The sequence below is a fragment of the Ranitomeya imitator genome, chromosome 6 (assembly GCF_032444005.1).
Source record: "Ranitomeya imitator isolate aRanImi1 chromosome 6, aRanImi1.pri, whole genome shotgun sequence".
Taxonomy (NCBI): domain Eukaryota; kingdom Metazoa; phylum Chordata; class Amphibia; order Anura; family Dendrobatidae; genus Ranitomeya; species Ranitomeya imitator.
In genome coordinates, this window is record NC_091287.1 from 326,839,467 (window position 1) to 326,859,596 (window position 20,130).

Consider the following 20,130-nt stretch of genomic DNA (forward strand, 5'->3'; position numbering starts at 1 on the left):
GCGCCGCCGCGATCTATGTGAAAACCCTGGGAGCGGTTGCGAGACCGTAAAGCAGGGCGACCAATTGGGAATGCTCCTGATGTACTGCAAAGTGCAGGAATCTGTGATGTCCTGGGGATATAGGGACATGAAATTAGGCGTCCAGAACGTCTATGGAGTACAGAAGCTCCTATGCCGAAATGGAAGTGATTACTGAACGAAGGGATTCCATTCCGAAGTTCGCAGATGGACCCTTTTCTTTAGTAACTTAAGAACCGGTTCGAGTAGAAGCCTGTGAATCCTTCTCTTTCTGGAACGGGAACGATTACCTCCGCACTGAGGAGAGAGGCGATGGCTGCAAAGAAACCCGGAAACAAGGTCGGGTCTTTGGAGGGCGAGATTCAAAGAAACGATCCCCGGGCTGAGAAGCGAAATCAATTTTGTATCCTGAGAATATCGCTTCCCTGACCCATGCATCCTCCATCGCCATAAGCCAAACGTCTTTGAAGAGAGGAAGGCAACCTCCTAGTTCGGGAGATGCGCCGGGATTCCAGGGAAAATCATGCCGAGGTACATCTTCCAGGTGTAGACCTGGTGGATCTTCCTTGGGAATAGCTGGAGAGCCAGGAAGAAGTGGACCTAAAGGAAAACTTCTTCCTATCCTGGCGCGCTTGCGACCTCTGCTGTGGAGGAAGAGGTCTGGGACCAAAAGACGTGATCCCTGAAAGGGCAAGGTGGTAAGTGCCTTCATAGAAGACAGGTCAGCTTGCCAGGCCTTAAGCCAAACTGTCAGGTAGATGGCCACGACATTGCTGAATGTCTGAGCTGCACGAGACGCGGCATCCAGGGAAGCAGAGACCAAATACTCGATCGCATGAGAAATCCGGTTGGCAAGCCCCGCTAGCTGATCTGGTTAGGCCCAGTCAGAGTGCCTTGACGGAGTTGCTTTGCTCATTTGGCCACAGACTTTGAAACCCATGAGGAGGCAAAGGCCGGGCAAAGAGTGGACGCAGCCGCTTTGAAGGCTGACCTCGCCAAGGATTCTAAATGTCTACCATTAGATTCCTTCGAACGTGCTGCACCAGGAAAGGGGGGCCGGACTGTGTAGTCTGGAGACTGGCGGGCCCACGGAGGAGAAGCTGTCCAGTTAGCGGTGCTCTGGGGAAAAGGATATAACACGCCGAGGCGCTGTCCTCTTTGAAAGCATCTGGCTGGATTCTCTCTTTCTCTGGCCACCAGCTCCTCAAACTCAGAAACTTTGGAAGGTGGTTTGGACCGTCTAAACGAAACCGCCTGATCTGCGGGTTCCGTAGCGGAGTCTTTGATGCTACAGGCTTGGTTAACTGCAGCAATGAGGTTCTGAACCATATCCCTGCTAGCGATTTGGTTAGAATCCAGCTTCAACACATCTTCCGAAGGTGCATCCGAGAACGCTTCGCGTTCCTGTCTAGATCCTTTGCGGCCAATCTTAGTAGACTCTGACAGAGCCTCCTGTGATCCGCTAGCCACAGCAGATGATGTGATGGGCAACCTATCCGGCACAGACACTAGGGTCTGAGACACTTGGGTGACATCGCAGGGATTGGGACAGAGAGGAGATGCACGCTGGGATAGGGGACTCACTCTCTCGGACAGCAAGGGTGTCCAGGGCGGTAGGCACCGCGGAGCCGTCGCAGTCCTGACAGCGGGAGGGAAATCTGCAAATGTAGGGCGAACATACAATGTGATGGACCAAAATAGCAGAAGAAGCAGGAGGACGGGAGAGTTCTGCCTTAGAATTAGACATAGTGCCCGAGGGTTAGGGGACGGAGGCAGAGGGAAGTGTCAGTCTGCTGTGTAGGGATACTCACAGCAGACGTCCTGTAGCTTCCAGGCTGTAGAGGAGCAGGTCCTGCAGACAGATGCACCGCTGGATGCGACGATCCCTGGCGACGCCTGAGGGACCATAAGACGGGCTGGATGCTGCACCAGGAAAGAGAGGGCAAAAGGTCCGCTATTAAAAAACGGAAGAGGAGGTGGGGCGCAAGTCTGGGGCAGAAAGATGGCGCCGGCTGTAGAGCGGTGGCTGGGAAGAAGTGGGCGGAGACAAGCGCACACACCAGAGAAACCAATATGGCGCCAGTTACGGGCACTGCTATGGGGGGCGGAGCTAGATGCCCTGCAGGAAGAAGATACGGGCGGGAGAAAGCCCGCCCGAAGGAGAGCAAATGGGGGGGCGGAGTTACTGTGCCAGAGTAGGCCCGAGAAGCCGGGGCCTAAATTAGAAACCGGCGGCCGTCGCGCCGGAGTAGGCCCGAAGCCGGGGCCTAGATTAGAAAACCGGCGGCAGTCGCGCCGGCGTAGGCCTCCTAGGTTAGACGCCGGCGACTGCCAGATTGAGGGGAGAAGGAGGCGAATAAGCCATGGCGGTAGCGAACAACTCACCTGTACCACTGAAGAAGGTAGCCCCTCAAATAGCGACGGAGCCCGCGTTGAGACTGGAGGTAAAGGGGGGGGGGGGGGGGTTGGGGGGAGTTAAGAAAGCCTGAGCAGGGCAAAAGAGCTGCTGAAAAACCTGGCATTTCCCCTAGGAAAAGGGCCCCCCACCTCCCTAAAAGAAATCCCTAACTTAAAGGTCCTGAAGGAGATAGATCCTTCTAAATACTCACCCTCTTCATCTGTATATCTTCTTCCGGAAAAAAACCTGAGGAAAAGGAAATATACCTCATTATTCCGGATGCAGAAAAAAGACGTCCTGAACTTGCTGGTGGACGTCCTCGTCTCCTCCAACCGACAGGCTATGGTGGGCGAGTGGGTGGGGGACGGAGGCAGGACCGGACTTCTGAGCACGCTTGTGTGCCAGGATCATGGCTCTGCTGAGGGCTCTATGAGGATACGGGGTGGCAGTACACGCCGTACTCATAGTCCATAATGTGGGATTACAGGTGTGACTGTTCACCCTGTATCCCTCCAGAAAACCTGAAAGAAAAACGACGCACATTGAGGTAGATAAGGGTCTAATGAAAGACCCATGTCCACCTCCTACTGACACTAAGCTAAACTGAATATCCTACTTCCTGTCGGTAGGGTGTACACTGCAGAGGAGGAGCTAACTTTTTTTTATTTGCATAGTGTCAGCCTCCTAGTGGCAGCAGCATACACCCATGGTTCCTGTGTCCCCCAATGAAAGGCGATAGAGAAACAATTTTTTTGTTGTTGTAAAATTTTCAATATTTTCATAAACGCATATTATATCAACCAAACTTAACCACGAAGGCCACCTTCTGTCTGTATGTCCATTTTTAATTCTTTGTTTTAGATAATTTTTTTTTCCTGAATACATGTATATCACCAAATAAAATAATTAGATGGACATTATAGATGCAATCATGCTACAGTGCAGGCGCGGTCACCGGTGCCTGCTGAATGTGAATTTTTTATTTTTTTCCAAAATATATTATATTCAGTATGTAAAATATGGGGCAAGTCACTGAGGGATCAGTGACCTCACCTGAAAACTGAAAATAAAGATTAACAGCCACAAGACGGATTTCAGCAACCGAGGTATCATTGTTAACAGTATAACGGCACCAACCTGACAGTGTCTGTAGGTTACTGAGCACAATCCTGCTGACAAGTTCCCTTTTAATGATGAATTGGATACCTATAAGTAAGGTCTTGTTAAGACAATCATATTTTTGGTTCGAGTGTGATCAGACAAAACATCGGATCGCACTCTGACCAATGTTGTTCTGTACGACCATGTACTGTGCACGTCCGATTATTTTTTTTTTCTCCCCATCCAGGCAGTCTGTCTGAGGAAAAAAAATGCATCATGCATGATTTGCATCAAGAGATTTGGATCGCATTCGGCCATATAAGTCAATGAATCTGTGGAAAAAAATCATGCCACACTCAGATGATATCTCAGGGGTGGGCAATTAATTTTGCCATGGGGCCGCATGAGAAATTTGGATGGTTTTAGAGGGCCGGACTAATATAATTAACTAATTTTTACCCAATACTGTAGTATACATATGCTATATTTTCATGAACAAACAGTATGTTAAACAATGCAGAGATTGTCCAGGCCCCATAATGTCCAGATTTCATTAGTGCCCCCATAATGTCCAGGTTTCATTTGTGCCCCCATAATGTCCAGATTTCATTCATTAGTGCCCCCATAATGTCCAGATTTCATTAGTGCCCCCATAATGTCCAGATTTCATTAGTGCAGATAATAACCCAGTGCACAAGTATAGAGGAGCAGATAATAACCCAGAGCACAAGTACAGAGGAGCAGATAACCCAGAGCACAAGTACAGAGGAGCAGATAATAACCCAGTGCACAAGTACTGAGGAGCAGATAATAACCCAGTGCACAAGTACTGAGGAGCAGATAATAACCCAGAGCACAAGTACTGAGGAGCAGATAATAACCCAGAGCACAAGTACAGAGGAGCAGATAATAACCCAGTGCACAAGTACTGAGGAGCAGATAATAACCCAGTGCACAAGTACTGAGGAGCAGATAATAACCCAGAGCACAAGTACTGAGGAGCAGATAATAACCCAGAGCACAAGTACAGAGGAGCAGATAATAACCCAGTGCACAAGTACTGAGGAGCAGATAATAACCCAGAGCACAAGTACAGAGGAGCAGATAATAACCCAGAGCACAAGTACTGAGGAGCAGATAATAACCCAGTGCACAAGTACTGAGGAGCAGATAATAACCCAGTGCACAAGTACAGAGGTGCAGATAATAACCCAGTGCACAAGTACTGAGGAGCAGATAATAACCCAGAGCACAAGTACTGAGCAGATAATAACCCAGTGCACAAGTACAGAGGAGCAGATAATAACCCAGAGCACAAGTACTGAGGAGCAGATAATAACCCAGAGCACAAGTACTGAGGAGCAGATAATAACCCAGAGCACAAGTACTGAGGAGCAGATAACCCAGAGCACAAGTACAGAGGAGCAGATAACCCAGAGCACAAGTACAGAGGAGCAGATAACTCAGAGCACAAGTACAGAGGAGCAGATAACCCAGAGCACAAGTACTGAGGAGCAGATAATAACCCAGAGCACAAGTACTGAGGAGCAGATAACCCAGAGCACAAGTACAGAGGAGCAGATAACCCAGAGCACAAGTACAGAGGAGCAGATAACTCAGAGCACAAGTACTGAGGAGCAGATAATAACCCAGAGCACAAGTACTGAGGAGCAGATAATAACCCAGAGCACAAGTACTGAGGAGCAGATAACCCAGAGCACAAGTACAGAGGAGCAGATAACTCAGAGCACAAGTACTGAGGAGCAGATAACCCAGAGCCCAAGTACAGCGGAGCAGATGACCCAGTGCGCAAGTACTGAGGAGCAGATAACCCAGAGCCCTTACCACCGACCACCGGCACCGTCCGACTCCACAAGTGACCTCAGTACAGCGCTGCAGTGCCACACAGAACACCGGCGTCCGGCGCAACGGAGCAGAGCAGCAGCATGTGTCACGCTGAGGGACGTCACCTGCTGCTGGCGCTTCCCTGATGCGGAAGTGCCAGCGGCGGTCAGCGCCTCTCAGCGGACAGGAGTTTGAATGCAGGGCGCACAGGCGCAGGCGTGGCTGAAGGGAAGGGGAGCCGAGCGGTGCCTGGGGCGGCGGGCGGCAAGGGAAGGGGAGCCGAGCGGTGCCTGGGGCGGCGGGCCGTTTACAACCGTCAGGCGGGCCGGATGCGGCCCGCGGGCCGCATCTTGCCCAGGTCTGTGATATCTGAAGATGGACAAAAAATGTTTCCCCCATCTTCTCCCCAGCTAAAAAAATCGGATCACACTATGAAGGTACTCTGATAAAGCTTTAATCAGAGTCTAATCAGCGTGTGATTAGTGTAAAGGGAGAACATACAGTCGTATGACCCTAGTGTTTCATTTACAAATCTATAGCATTTTATACGTCAATCTTAAACAGAAGCCCCTGAAGTAAGATGCAATTTTTTTTCATGAGTTTAGAGTGACTTGCCAGATTTGCAAAGAGGATGAGAAACTTTTTGTCCAATTTTTATTAATCTTAGTATCTATTTATATAATTGCCTTGTAATGTTTTAATTTCCTGTTCTGTCCAAATGTCACCGTATCCCAGAATTCCAAGTGGAGGAAGTTCACCGACTGCCATATTGGGACACCCAAGTGATGGTGTCTCAATATGGAAACTGCTGCTGGTACAAACCTATTGCGCAGTACCACTAGCGAAACACCATCGCGAACACACCGCCACCGGGATCAGCCGAATGATTCACTGACTGCCACCATCTTTGTACAGGAGGAGTGCATGTGCAGTTTTAATGTCACCGCCACTATCTCTCTGCACCAAGATGGCGGCGGTCTCATTTACTGCGCCTGCGCGAATTACGCGCAGGGGCAGTGAATCATTCAGCTGATCCCGGCGGCCGATGCACGACGTGTCTACAGGCAGAGGAAGCCGGTTACATTAAAGGGGTTTCCCACGAATGAAAGTTCATTTTAAAAATTGACCGTGTCTGAACGTGTACAGAGCATCCCACATCTCCTGGGCAGGGGAGGAAGCAAAAGACAATGCTAACATTACAGCAGGGGATTCATTTTGTGAGGTAAAATATTTCACTGACTTTTTAAAAAAATACTTTACCTCACAAAATGTATCCTCTGCGATCTGCTGCTGTAATGTCAGTATTTTCTTTTGCTTCCTCCCCTGCCCAGGAGCTGTGGTATGTTCGATACACGGTCAGTCACGGACAGTTTTTAAAATTAACTTTTGTTCTTGGGAAAACCCTTTTAAAAAGCAAATATCAATTCCAACATGGCTCCTCCTAAAAAGTACGCCAATGACAATGAAAGAAAAGCAGCAAAGGCACAACGCCGAAGACAACAAAGGGCAAAGGAGACTCTTGAAGAGCAACAGCATCGCTGGGACAAACAATGCATATAAGTGTAGGCGTCAAGCACATGAGTCCCCTGATGAAAAAGTAATTAGATTATCACAGGATGCCATTAGGCAACCACAGTGCCGCATGCCTGCCCCCATGGTGACATTACCGCCCTTCCGATGCGGTAGCATCGGGCCTCCATCTAGTTTTACACAAAAGGGTACTAAAACTAAATAAAGTAAATGGCATAAAATGCCAAAATAACCTCTACTTTAGATAAATCTTGCCCAGCTCTGTTGGTCCGTGTCATCTTTGTTTACCTTGCTGTAATAATTGTGCTTGTATTCCCATGTGACTTCTACTTCCAATCACTGGCTTTAGGCCACAGTCACACCTTGAGTATTTGGTGAGTTTTTTACCTCAGTGTTTGTAAGCCAAATTTGAGAGTGGGTGAAAAATACAAAAGTGGAGACGTGTTTCTATTATACTTTTCCTCTATTCCACTCCTCATTTTGTCTCACAAACATGGAGGTAAAAAACTCACCAAATACTCAACATGTACATTTGGCCTTAGAGGCCCGTGACTGCTAATGCAAGTGATTGGGAGGTGGAGACAATCAGAAAGTCAGCAGATTTGTCAGGTGAGTACAAGTTGTTTTAAGCTATTTAGTCAATTTTTCTTCCATCCTTGGAAAAGCCCTTTAGGATACCATCTGCTTATACAGTACGCTTGTAGCTTTAAGTGCATTATTGGAATAATTGTATATTTCTACTTTACATTTTAGGTGATGATACTTGAAGCAAGAGACCGAATTGGTGGTAGAGTTTGGGATGACAAATCATTTAAGGGCATCACCGTTGGAAAAGGAGCCCAGATTGTGAATGGATGCATCAACAACCCCATTGCAATAATGTGCGAGCAAGTGGGTTTCTGTGGTGAATGTCTTTGATCCTTAATTGTTAGCATGAAGGAAAGAAATAAATACAATAATCTAATATAAAATTTAGTTTTTCAGAGATATAAAATTTAGTTTTTCAGAGGATGAATCAGACTCCACATCACTTACTCTATATAACTAGCACAGGTTTAGGTAGAACCCCCCTCTTGGATATTGAGTGAGTAGGATTACATTGAGTTTACACTTTTAGTTTGCATGGACATTTAAAGAGGGTATCCAGGACTTTTTTGCTGATAGTCTATCCTTTTGGCCCGACATCTAGAAACCCAACTGATTAGCTGTCTCACTGCGAACAGATATACGCAGTGCATAGAGCCAAAACTCCTCTTTGTTTACTATGTAGTGGCCGTTTGTGGGCAGGTAGGTTATGATGATTAGATTACCAAAAACAAACATGGGTGTCTGCCAATTACTAAATATGAATAGTATGCATTTGCAAACTAGTACTATATAAGAAGCCCAAAAATATGAAACTAGAATTGGAGAAAAAGGTATAAAAATTTATTAACAATCATATAAATCTACTATATAATTGTCTAAGGGTCACTTCCGTCTTTGTCTGTCCTTCTGTCTGTCACGGATATTCATTGGTCGCGGCCTCTGTCTGTCATGGAATCCAAGTCACTGATTGGTCTCGCCAGCTGCCTGTCATGGCTGCCGCGACCAATCAGCGACGGCCACAGTCCGATTAGTCCCTCCCTACCCCCCTGCAGTCAGCGCCCGCTCCATACTCCTTGCAGTCATCGCTCACCCAGGGTTAATGCTAGCGGTAACGGACCGCGTTATGCCGCGGGTAACTCACTCCGTTACCGCCGCTATTAACCCTGTGAGACCAAGTTTTTACTAATGATGCTGCCTATGCAGTGTCAATAGTAAAAACATCTAATGCTAAAAATAATTAAAACAAATAAAAAATCATTATATACTCACCTTTCGCGGCGCTCCGGTGACCGCTCCATGCAAGCGGCAGGTTCCGCTGCCATGGATGGTATGGGAGAAGGACCTGCCATGATGTCATGGTCATGTGACCGCAACGTCATCACAGGGCCTGCGCAAGAAGGACCTGCCATGACGTCACGGTCATGTGACCGAACTACAATGGGCCCTTGGAAGGTGAGTATATGTTTATTTTTTATTTTTTAACCTGTGCCATGATGTCATGGTCATGTGACCGCGACGTCATCACAGGCCCTACACGCCTGCGTGAGAAGGACCTGCCATGACGTCACGGTCATGTGACCGCGACGTCCTCACAGGGCCTGCGCAAGAAGGACCTGCCATGACGTCACGGTCATGTGACCGAACTACAATGGGCCCTTGGAAGGTGAGTATATGTTTATTTTTTATTTTTTAACCTGTGACATACATGGCTGGGCAATATACTACGTAGCTGGGCAATATACTACGTAGCTGGGCAATATACTACGTGACTGGCCAATATACTACGTGACTGGCCAGTATACTACGTGGCTGGGCAATGTACTACGTGGCTCTGTGCTGTATACTACGTGCCTGGGCAATATACTATGTGCCTGGGCAATATACTACGTGCCTGGGCAATATACTACGTGACTGGGCAATATACTACGTGACTGGGCAATATACTACGTGGGTTGTGCAATATACTACGTGGCTGGGCAATATACTATGTGGCTGGGCAATATACTATGTGGGCTGCGCAATATACTACGTGGACATGCATATTCTAGAATACCCGATGCGTTAGACTCGGGCCACCATCTAGTACAATAATAACCAATTGACAATTGGTGAGAGGAATGACAAAAAATTTAATAACAAGGGGTGAGAGTGGAAAAACAATAGGCCGCCTTATAAAGACTCGTATCACTCCCTACATAATACGCTCAGTAAAGAGGTTACAAACTAATATTATATAAGGTAGAGAGAGATCATAGACCCAAAGAGAAAATAAGTAGAAAAAGGTTGCACAGATGTCGGGTGCAAAATACCGGTTAACCCTCACTAGAAGGAGGTATCAGCATAATAGACAAGGACAAAAATAAATGATATGGGAACATACTAAAAATGATAATGATTACAAATAGTGCTGTAACTGAAAAGAGGTCAGGACGTCACATAGAAGACCATATGAAGTAATAAAAAAATCAGGAAAATCATGCTGTGGTTCTAATAATCTAGAAACCATCAAATATGCAGGAAGATAGATAGAGATGCAGAGGTAGCACTATGTATTATAGATTAAATACCTTGGGACATGGTGTAAAAGCCTGGTGCGTAGAAGGAGGCGAAAAGAGCACCTCAACGCTCGTTTCACCTCTATGGCTTCGTCAGCAGAAGATCGAGCTTTATGATTATTAGCACCATGGCAATATTTTTCCTGATTTAGTTTTTTCACTACTGCACATAGTTTCCCATGTGATGTCCTGGTGTTCCCACCATCATGGACAACCTCTAGAACACCCATAAATGATACTGGGCTTTACCTGCTTATCAGTAGAGACATATTTTCAGTTACAGCACTATTTGTGATCATTTTTACTATTTTCTGTTCCCAATATCCTTTATTTTTGTTCTTGTCTATTATGCTGATACCTCCTAGTGAGGGTTGACAGGTCTTTTGGACCTGATATCTGTGCAACCTTTTTCTACTTGTTTTCTTTTTGGGTCTATGATCTTTTATACCTTATATCATATTGGTTTGTAACATATTTACATGTCATATTATTATTGACCTCTAACTGTAATTGATGTTAATTGTAGCTGTGGACTAACTTGCCTAAGCGTTTTTTTATGTGTACTTGTTTACAAATGCATAATATTCATCTTTTGTCATTTTCAGACAAAGACATTTTTGGTAGTACCGTATATTCTATCGCTAGAATTCTCTATAGGTTAATAGGTTTTGATGTTTGTGTGTCTAACCTCTGACATACAGTCATGGCCAAAAGTATTGACACCCCTCAATTCTGTCAGATAATACTCATTTTCTTCCTGAAAATGATTGCAAACACAAATTATTTGGTATTATTATCTTCATTTAATTTGTCTTAAATGAAAAAACACAAAAAGAATTGTCCTAAAGCCAAATTGGATATAATTCCACACCAAACATAAAAAAGGGGGTGGACAAAAGTATTGGCACTGTTAGAAAATCATGTGATGCTTCTCTAATTTGTATAATTAACAGCACCTGTAACTTACCTGTGGCACCTAACAGGTGTTGGCAATAACTAAATCACACTTGCAGCCAGTTGACATGGATTAAAAAAACGAAAAGATGATCCAGCTTCCAAATAAAATATAAAAGTTTAATCCAACATATTAAAATAAGGAGACAACTCCTGGGACGGCATCATACACATAGTAAGGCGAGCGACGCGTTTCGACCAAGCGGTCTTCATCACAGCTAGGTTTTTTCTGGTACATTTGAAGGAAATGTTGCTACATCTGAAAGCCACTACTGATTTGGGCACTTCATTCTCTGAGGAGTGGAACGAAATATTAAGCACCTGTTCACTTAATCTCATGCGTTTAATTGTGAAATATGAGGATAAAAAACTTAATGACATACAAAAAGAAATTGATGTATCTAAAGCAAATCTGCAGAGTATGGACATCATTCTAGAAAATGACATCTCGTACAAGAAAATTCAGGAAGACGTCACAATATTAGAGGATGAAATTATACAACGAAAAAAACGCAAATTTCAACGAGATTTGGACGACTATGCAACCAATAAAGTGTTCAACTGGAATGAAGGCATAGACTCCTCTAAAACACCCAGATCCATTCTGCGGTTTTCCAATCGCCGCAAAAAACAGAACAAGCGTTTTGTAAGCTTTAGCTCAAGAGAGGGGGATTCTGACGATAATGGCTGCAGCACATCGGATGCCTCCCTCAATGAGCTCACAGATACCAGTCCCATTAGACATGTGAATAAGCCAAAAAACGCAAAAGGCGCGGTGGGAGGAAGCACAGAAAGTCTTTATGGTGTGCAGACCCGCCGCAGGAAGGGTGCAATGAGATGAATAATAATGTTACAAATTTATCATCTAGATCTTTTACACAAGACCAATTGGAAGTATTGTCTTTTGGTTTAAATTTTGCGCCGGATCAAGACTTTAATCTTTTTGCAACAATCTTGGACATCAACAAATTCATTCGGAATCTTACAATTAAAAAACATTTTTTTTCAGCTGAACAACAAGAATATTTGTCTGAGGAAAATTATGGGACAACAAATGTTTTTCATTCTTTGGATTTTCATGAACAAATGTCCCTTTTGATTCTGCAGGATTTACAGGATCAGGATACTGAATCCAATAAATTGGTCAATCAATCTCTAGATTTGGTAACAAAGAATCCCTTTTTTTATCCTTTGCAGTCTCGGGCTGAATGTATGAATAAATTTCAAGAAATAGTGGAACGAGATCTTAAAACCCTGCAGAATCAAAGGGTTTCAGTCAAACACAATTTATCTATAAACCAGAAACGAGCTATTCAGGAGATAAAAGATATGAATGACGTAGTTATAAAAACTAGTGATAAAGGAGGCATAATTGTCATCATGAATTCCTCTGACTACAAAAATGAAATTTTAAAATCTTTAGCGGACACTAATATTTACAAAAAATTGACTTCTGATCCTACCCCCTCATTTAAATCTGAAATTGACAAAATTATTGAAGAGGGAATATCTTTGGGGGTTCTGACCATTAAACAGGCTGATTTTTTACGAGTTTCTCATCCAGTGATGCCCATTTTATATGGGCTTCCTAAAATTCATAAACAAGCTGCTTTTCCACCTATGAGACCCATAGTCTCTAGCGTAGGATCTCTAAATGAATTTCTTGGCCAGTGGCTTGATTCTTTACTACAGCCATTGGTATCCAGGACCCCAGGATATATTAAGGATACCAAAGATATACTGGGTATCATAACAAAAAAGAAATGGAAATTGGAATATACTTGGCTAAGTTGCGATGTCGTTTCTTTATATACTTGTATCCCTCACAATGTTGCAATACAAGCATTACAATTCCATCTGAACAAGTATAGTTCATATTCAAGTGATCTGATTAATTTTATTTTACAGGTAACTTATTTTCTTTTGACGCATAATTTCTTTTCTTTTGATTCTGAATATTTTTTGCAATGCACAGGTGTGGCCATGGGGGCTAAATTTTCACCTTCCCTAGCAAATCTGGTCATGTCTTATTGGGAGTATTCACACCTCTTTGCAGTTTCCAATCCGTTTTCTGCATGTATTCATTGGTATGGCAGATACATTGATGATACGCTGTTTATTTGGCGTGGCGATGTATCTGCCATACAGGACTTTGTAAACTATATTAACGACAACAATTTTAATTTAAAATTCACATATGTTCAGGCTGTGTCCAAGATTTCCTTTTTAGATCTGGAGTTGACAGGTGTCCCTAATGAATTTATTTCCACACGAACTTTTGTAAAACCAATGGCAGGTAATGGTTTACTTCACGCTAAAAGTAGTCATCCCAGGCACACAGTTAAGGTAATTCCTGTAGGTGAATTCACGAGATTGAAGCGAAACTGTAACAATAATAATGATTTATTTAAAGATCTAATCCAATCACGAAACAAATTTTTAAAACGTGGATATCCGCATTGGATGCTAGACAGAGCAGCACATATAGTAAATCAGAAAGAGCAATCAAGTCTTATCCCCTCAGAGATAGACAGTGGTACAAGCGATAATAATAAAAATAAAAAAAAGAAAATTATAAATAGAACTAATATAGGCAATAAACCATATGTGTGTCTACAATTTAGTCCACAGTTTAATAAAATCAAAACTATTATTAATAAAGCTTTGCCCATTTTACTTGAAGATCCCACTCTTGCTCAGATTCTGTCTAAGGGATGCAATATAGTAGCCAGAAAAGCGCCTACCTTAGGCAACATAATATCTCCTAATCACTTTTCTTCTGAACATTCAACTAATACTTGGTTGCATTGTATAGGTTGTTACAAATGTAATGTAACTAATTGCACTACGTGCAGACATCTTACCACCGTTAAGTTTTTTGGTACCGGAGGAAATAAAAATCAATACAAAATTCAAACATTTATAAACTGTAATACACGATTTGTAGTCTACAAAATTGAATGTACGGTTTGTGACAAATCATATATCGGGTGTACTACTCGGAAATTAAAAAAACGCATATCGGAACACTTGTATGACATCAAATGCACTACAAATAATAGTCGCACCATTTCCTCGGTGGCGAGGCATTTTATTGATTTTCATTCCCGCAATACAGCTTCTTTAAAAGTAATAGGTATTGAGAAAATTAAAAAACCTCCGCGTGGTGGGGATATTCACAGAGTGTTACTTACCAGAGAAGCGTTCTGGATCTTTAATCTAGGTACAAGGTTTCCAGGTGGTTTGAACAAACGAAATGAACTAATGTTTCATTACTAGCAATGTCCCTCCCTTTGTATTTTTTCATTTTCTTTATGTCTTTATTCTTATTCATTGTGCATTGTTTATTGTTCATTATCTATTGTATATATCCTTCTGCACATTATTGTTTTGAATTTATTGGGTACATTTGTGAATTTTTTTTTTTTTTTTACCTATGTATCACATGACATTTTTCTAGCATTTGATTGGTGCTATATTGTATATATACCGGATATGTCATTTAGCAGATCAGCTGTGATGAAGACCGCTTGGTCGAAACGCGTCGCTCGCCTTACTATGTGTATGATGCCGTCCCAGGAGTTGTCTCCTTATTTTAATATGTTGGATTAAACTTTTATATTTTATTTGGAAGCTGGATCATCTTTTCGTTTTTTGGATATTCTTCACGTCACGTCAGGACGGAGATCCGTGCTTCCTGTATTTCCTCGGTGTGCTGGCTCCCTGCATTTGTCGACATGGATTAAAGTTGACTCAACCTCTGTCCTGTGTTCTTGTGTGTACCACATTGAGCATGGAGAAAAGAAAGAAGACCACAGAACTGTCTGAGAACTTGAGAAACCAAATTGTGAGGAAGCATGAGCAATCTCAAGGCTACAAGTCTATCTCCAAAGACCTGAATGTTCCTGTGTCTACCGTGCGCAGTGTCATCAAGAAGTGTAAAGCCCATGGCACTGTGGCTAACCTCCCTAGATGTGGACGGAAAAGAAAAATTGACAAGAGATTTCAATGCAAGATTGTGTGGATGTTGGATAAAGAACCTCGACTAACATCCAAACAAGTTCAAGCTGCCCTGCAGTCCGAGGGTACAACATTGTCAACCCGTACTATCCGTTGGCATCTGAATGAAAAGGGACTGTATGGTAGGAGACCCAGGAAGACCCCACTTCTTACCCCGAGACATAAAAAAGCCAGGCTGGAGTTTGCCAAAACTTACCTGAAAAAGCCTAAAACGTTTTGGAAGAATGTTCTCTGGTCAGATGAGACAAAAGTAGAGCTTTTTGGGCAAAGACATCAACATAGAGTTTACAGGAGAAAAAAAGAGGCATTCAAAGAAAAGAACACGGTCCCTACAGTCAAACATGGCAGAGGTTCGCTGATGTTTTGGGATTGCTTTGCTGCCTCTGGCACTGGACTGCTTGACCGTGTGCATGGTATTATGAAGTCTGAAGACTACCAACAAATTTTGCAGCATAATGTAAGGCCCAGTGTGAGAAAGCTGGGTCTCCCTTAGAGGTCATGGCTCTTCCAGCAGGACAATGACCCAAAGCACACTTTAAAAAGCACTAGAAAATGGTTTGAGAGAAAGCACTGGAGACTTCAAAAGTGGCCAGCAATGAGTCCAGACCTGAATCCCATAGAACACCTGTGGAGAGATCTAAAAATGGCAGTTTGGAGAAGGCACCCTTCAAATATCAGGGACCTGGAGCAGTTTGCCGAAGAAGAATGGTCTAAAATTCCAGCAGAGCATTGTAAGAAACTCATTGATGGTTACCGGAAGCGGTTGGTTGCAGTTATTTTGGCTAAAGTTTGTGCAACCAAGTATTAGGCTGAGGGTGCCAATACTTTTGTCTGCTCCATTTTTGGAGTTTTTTGTGAAATGATCAATGTTTTGCTTTTTGCTTCATTTTCTTTTGTGTTTTTTCATTTAAGACAAATTAAATGAAGATGATAATACCAAATAATTTGTGTTTGCAATCATTTTCAGGAAGAAAATGAGTATTATCTGACAGAATTGCAGGGGTGTCAATACTTTCGGCCATAACTGTACCTGCCAACCTGCCCAGTGATGGAGCCACAGGTGCCCAAGCCGAAAACATGACATGTCAGTGTTCTGCTATTTCCTTGTTAAAGGGCTTTTCCAGTTTTAGAAGAACTGTCCCTATGTATAATTTGCTTAAAAAAAACAGCAACTAAAAAACCCTTGTGTTTTACTCATTCTTACCGGGACCAGCACTGAGATTCCGCTGCTGCTCCTGGTGTGTCTGTTATTGTCTGCAGCACTGATGTGAAGTCAACAGCGTGGTGCTGCGAATTGGGGAGCTCATCAGCTCGACTCCAGAGTAGATGGCATAAGAGGCTTAGTGCCACTAAGCTCCCTGATTGACTGCAGCACTCTTGATATGACAGCAAACACTGGGAGTAGTGACAGAGACTCAGCTCTGGACCAGGGGATCCCGAGTAAGAACAAAAAGTTTATTTTAAAAGAAACTGCTCATGGAAATAAGTATTATGTGAACACAATGTCTTTTTCAGGTGGGTCCGCTACAAAACCTGCCTTAAGTGTTTAAAAATGGTAAAAAGAATGAATGTACACACTACAATATCAAAACGACTTGTTGTGCATAGTCTCAATGTTTTTCAGTTTCTTCTAACTGCTTCAGTCTTTATTTATAGCAAAGAATAAAAGAGAAAATTTGATGTTGATTTAACCATTAGATGTATGCTATCTTTTTGCTGTTGGTTCTTTTTCTCATCCCGTTCTCTATCTTTATATTTGTATAATAACAGACTGGGACTAAAATGCGGAAACTGCGAGAAAAGTGTGATTTAATTCAGGAAGGAGGAAGGTTAACTGATTCAGCTATCGACAAACGCATGGATTTTCATTTTAATGCCATCCTGGATGTTGTTTCAGAATGGAGGAAAGATAAAAGTCAGCATCAAGATGTCCCACTTGGAGGTATTACATACATACATACATACATACATACATACATTCACAGAGCATGTTTGTTTGTTTTTTACGTTACAAAACAAAAAGATAAATCAATTAACTGTCTACATATACAAAGCAGATGTCATATTATTACAGTCTGGAAGAAAATGTACAATGAGGAAAATACGTATTTGATAAAACTTGCAAAATCAGCAGTGTCCCACCTATAAAGAATGGAGAGGTCTGTCATTTTTATCACAAGTACACTTCAATTGTGAGAGAATCTAAAAAAAAATCCAGAAAATTACATTGTGTGATTTTTACATAATTAATTAATTTGTGTTTTATTGCATAAAATAAGTGTTTTATACAATAGAAAAACTGAACTTAGAATTTGGTACAGAAACCGTTGTTTGCAATTCCAGAGGTCCGTTGTTTCCTGCAGTTCTTGACCAAGTTTGCACACTCATCAGCAGGGTTTTTGGCCCACTCCTCCATGCAGATTATCTCCAGATCTTTCAGGTTTTGGGTTTGTTGCTGGGCAACATTGAGTTTCAGCTTCCTCCCAAAGATTTTCTATTGGGTTCAGGCCTGAATATTGGCTAGGCCACTCCAGGACCTTGAAATGCTTTTACGGAGCCACTTCTTAGTTGCCCTGGCTTTGTGTTTCGGGTCATTGTCATGCTGGAAGACCCAGCCATGACACATCTTCAATACTCTTACTGAGGGAAGGAGGTTGTTGGCCAAAATCTTGCAATACATGACCCCATCCATCCTCCCTTCAATACAATGCAGTCATCCTGTCCCCTTTGCAGAAAAACACATGCTTCACAGTTGGGACGGTGTTCTTGGGGTTGCACTCATCATCTTTCTGCCTCCAAACACAGCGAGTGGAGTTGATCCCAAAAAGTTATATTTTGGTCTCCTCTGACCACATGACCATCTCTCATGCCTCCTCAGGATCATTCATATGGTCTTTGGCAAGCTTCAATCGGGCCTGGACATGTGCTGGTGTGATCAGGTGACCTTGCGTGCCCTGCAGGATTTTAATTCGTGACAGAGTTTTGTGTTACTAATGGTAATGTTTGAGAGTGTGCTCCCAGCTCTCTTCAGGTCATGGACTAGGTCCTCCTGTGTAGTTCTGAGCTGATTCCTGACCTTTCTCAGAATGATCCTTACCCCACGAGGCGAGATCTTGCATGGAGCCCCAGACTGAGGATTATTGACAGTCATTGTGTGTTTCTTCCATTTTCTAATAATTGTGCCAACAGTTGATACCTTCTCACAAAGCTGCTTGCCTATTGTCCTTATTCCCATAGTCCTATTGAGCAACGGCTGGGTCACTTCAATGATACATCAAAAGCATATTCTAATATGTTATGGTGCCATAAAAGAAAGGAAGTGAATAAAAGTACAATTAAAAATGTATATTTATAAATAAAATAGTATATTCATACAAAAGACAAGAAAGGGACCTCCAAATACAGGGGGAGGTTACCCAGCAATAATCCAACCACATATATAGTTGTAAATAATCAGACTACAATATAGCTATGAATAGTCATTTAAATATATAGATAACGTGCACAGTGAAAGTGTATATACCCGCAGGAAGAGAGGATTAGAATACAAGTTGTCACGAATTTCTATACTCCCTAAAAGGAAGGCAGCTGAGTGTATGCCCAGCAATGCAAAGCGTCTTGCTATATAATACTGGGAAGTGATCCAAGCACTAAACAATCTATATACCGCCTTAAAAACAGAGGGAGGGAGAAGGACGTGATACAATAAATCCCAGGGCATGGGGGAGCAGCACCAGCATTCCATATACAGTGCACAGACCCATGACACAGCTTCACAGCAGATTTCATTGTATCACGTCCTTCTCACTCCCGCTTTGTTTGTGGTTGGATTAGTGCTGGGTAACCTCCCCCTGTATTTGGTTGTCCCTTTCTTGTCTTTTGTATGAATATACTATTTTAATTATTTATAATAAATATAGATTTCTCCTTCGCCTCATTGGGGGACACAGACCGTGGGTGACACAGACCGTGCTGCCACTAGAAGGCTGACGCTAAAGGTACCTTCACACTGAGCAACTTTAGAACGAGAACGACAGCGATCCGTGACGTTGCAGCGTCCTGGATAGCGATCTCGTTGTGTTTGACACGCAGCAGGGATCAGGATCCCGCTGTGACATCGCTGGTCGTAGCTAGAAGTCCGGAACTTTATTTGGTCGTCAGGTCAGCGTGATTCGTCATGTTTGACAGCAAAAGCAACGATGCCTGCAATGTTTTTTCATGGAGCTAACAACCAGCGAGAACGATAAGTATGTCACTGGATCGCTCCTGCATCGTTCTGCTGTTGCCGTGTTTGACGTCTCCTAGCGACCTAAACAGCGACGCTGCAGCGATCGGCATCGTTGTCTATATCGCTGCAGCTTCGCTTAGTGTAACGGTACCTTAAGGCTGGGTTCACACTGCGCTAGTGTGACCCATTTAACGGACTATATTACACCGCGGCATAACGCGGTGTAACGTAGTCCGTTAACGCCGCCATTACTTTCAATGCTAGCGATTACTTTCACAACTAGCGATGTGCCGTCATTGAGTGACGGACCCGAGACGCAGGCTGCAGCGTTTCCGGGTCCGTCACTGCTAGCGCAGATGGAGCTAGCAGATGCTCCATCTGTGCTAGCGCTGTGCAAACGTCGGCACTTGCGTTATTACAGTCCATTTAATGGATGTGTTGAACGGACTGCACTAACGCAGTGTGAACTTAGCCTAAGTGATACAAAAGAAAGTTAGCTCCTCCCCTGCAGTATATATCCTCCTGCTTGCTCTCAGCTAACCAGTTCTTGCTTAGTGTCCATAGGAGAACAACAGAGTGCGCGCGCTTTCCTCGGCACTGAAACCCAGTCATCCACGGCGGCTCCATGCCGGGATGTGCACCGATGGTGAGTGGATCCAGTCAGCGGTGGGCCTCTGCAGTGGAATATTCACATGCTGACAGGCAGCCTCAGCCATGGCTTCCCTGTGGCCCACCTCCCTGAGGTAACACATTGGCCGGCTGCAAAAATTTAGCCCCCGGTTTCGGTCGATGTGTAGGCTGCATCCCGGAAGCCGCGTCCGCACTATGGCGTGCTAAGGCGGCTCCGCCCACCTTTTCTGACGCTTCCCACCTAGAACGGGAACGCTTGCTTC

At 43.5% G+C, this 20,130-nt stretch overlaps 1 protein-coding gene across 2 annotated transcripts in view; it reads left to right on the forward strand.

Moving 5' to 3' along the window:
• KDM1B (lysine demethylase 1B) overlaps positions 1-20,130 on the forward strand; it is a 114,254-nt gene that overhangs the window by 48,599 nt on the left and 45,525 nt on the right. For both annotated transcript variants that reach the window (XM_069730845.1, XM_069730846.1), the window contains 2 exons: positions 7,646-7,783; positions 16,780-16,951. In XM_069730845.1, coding sequence (XP_069586946.1) covers positions 7,646-7,783; positions 16,780-16,951 — 310 coding nt within the window. The remainder of the gene's footprint in view (positions 1-7,645; positions 7,784-16,779; positions 16,952-20,130) is intronic.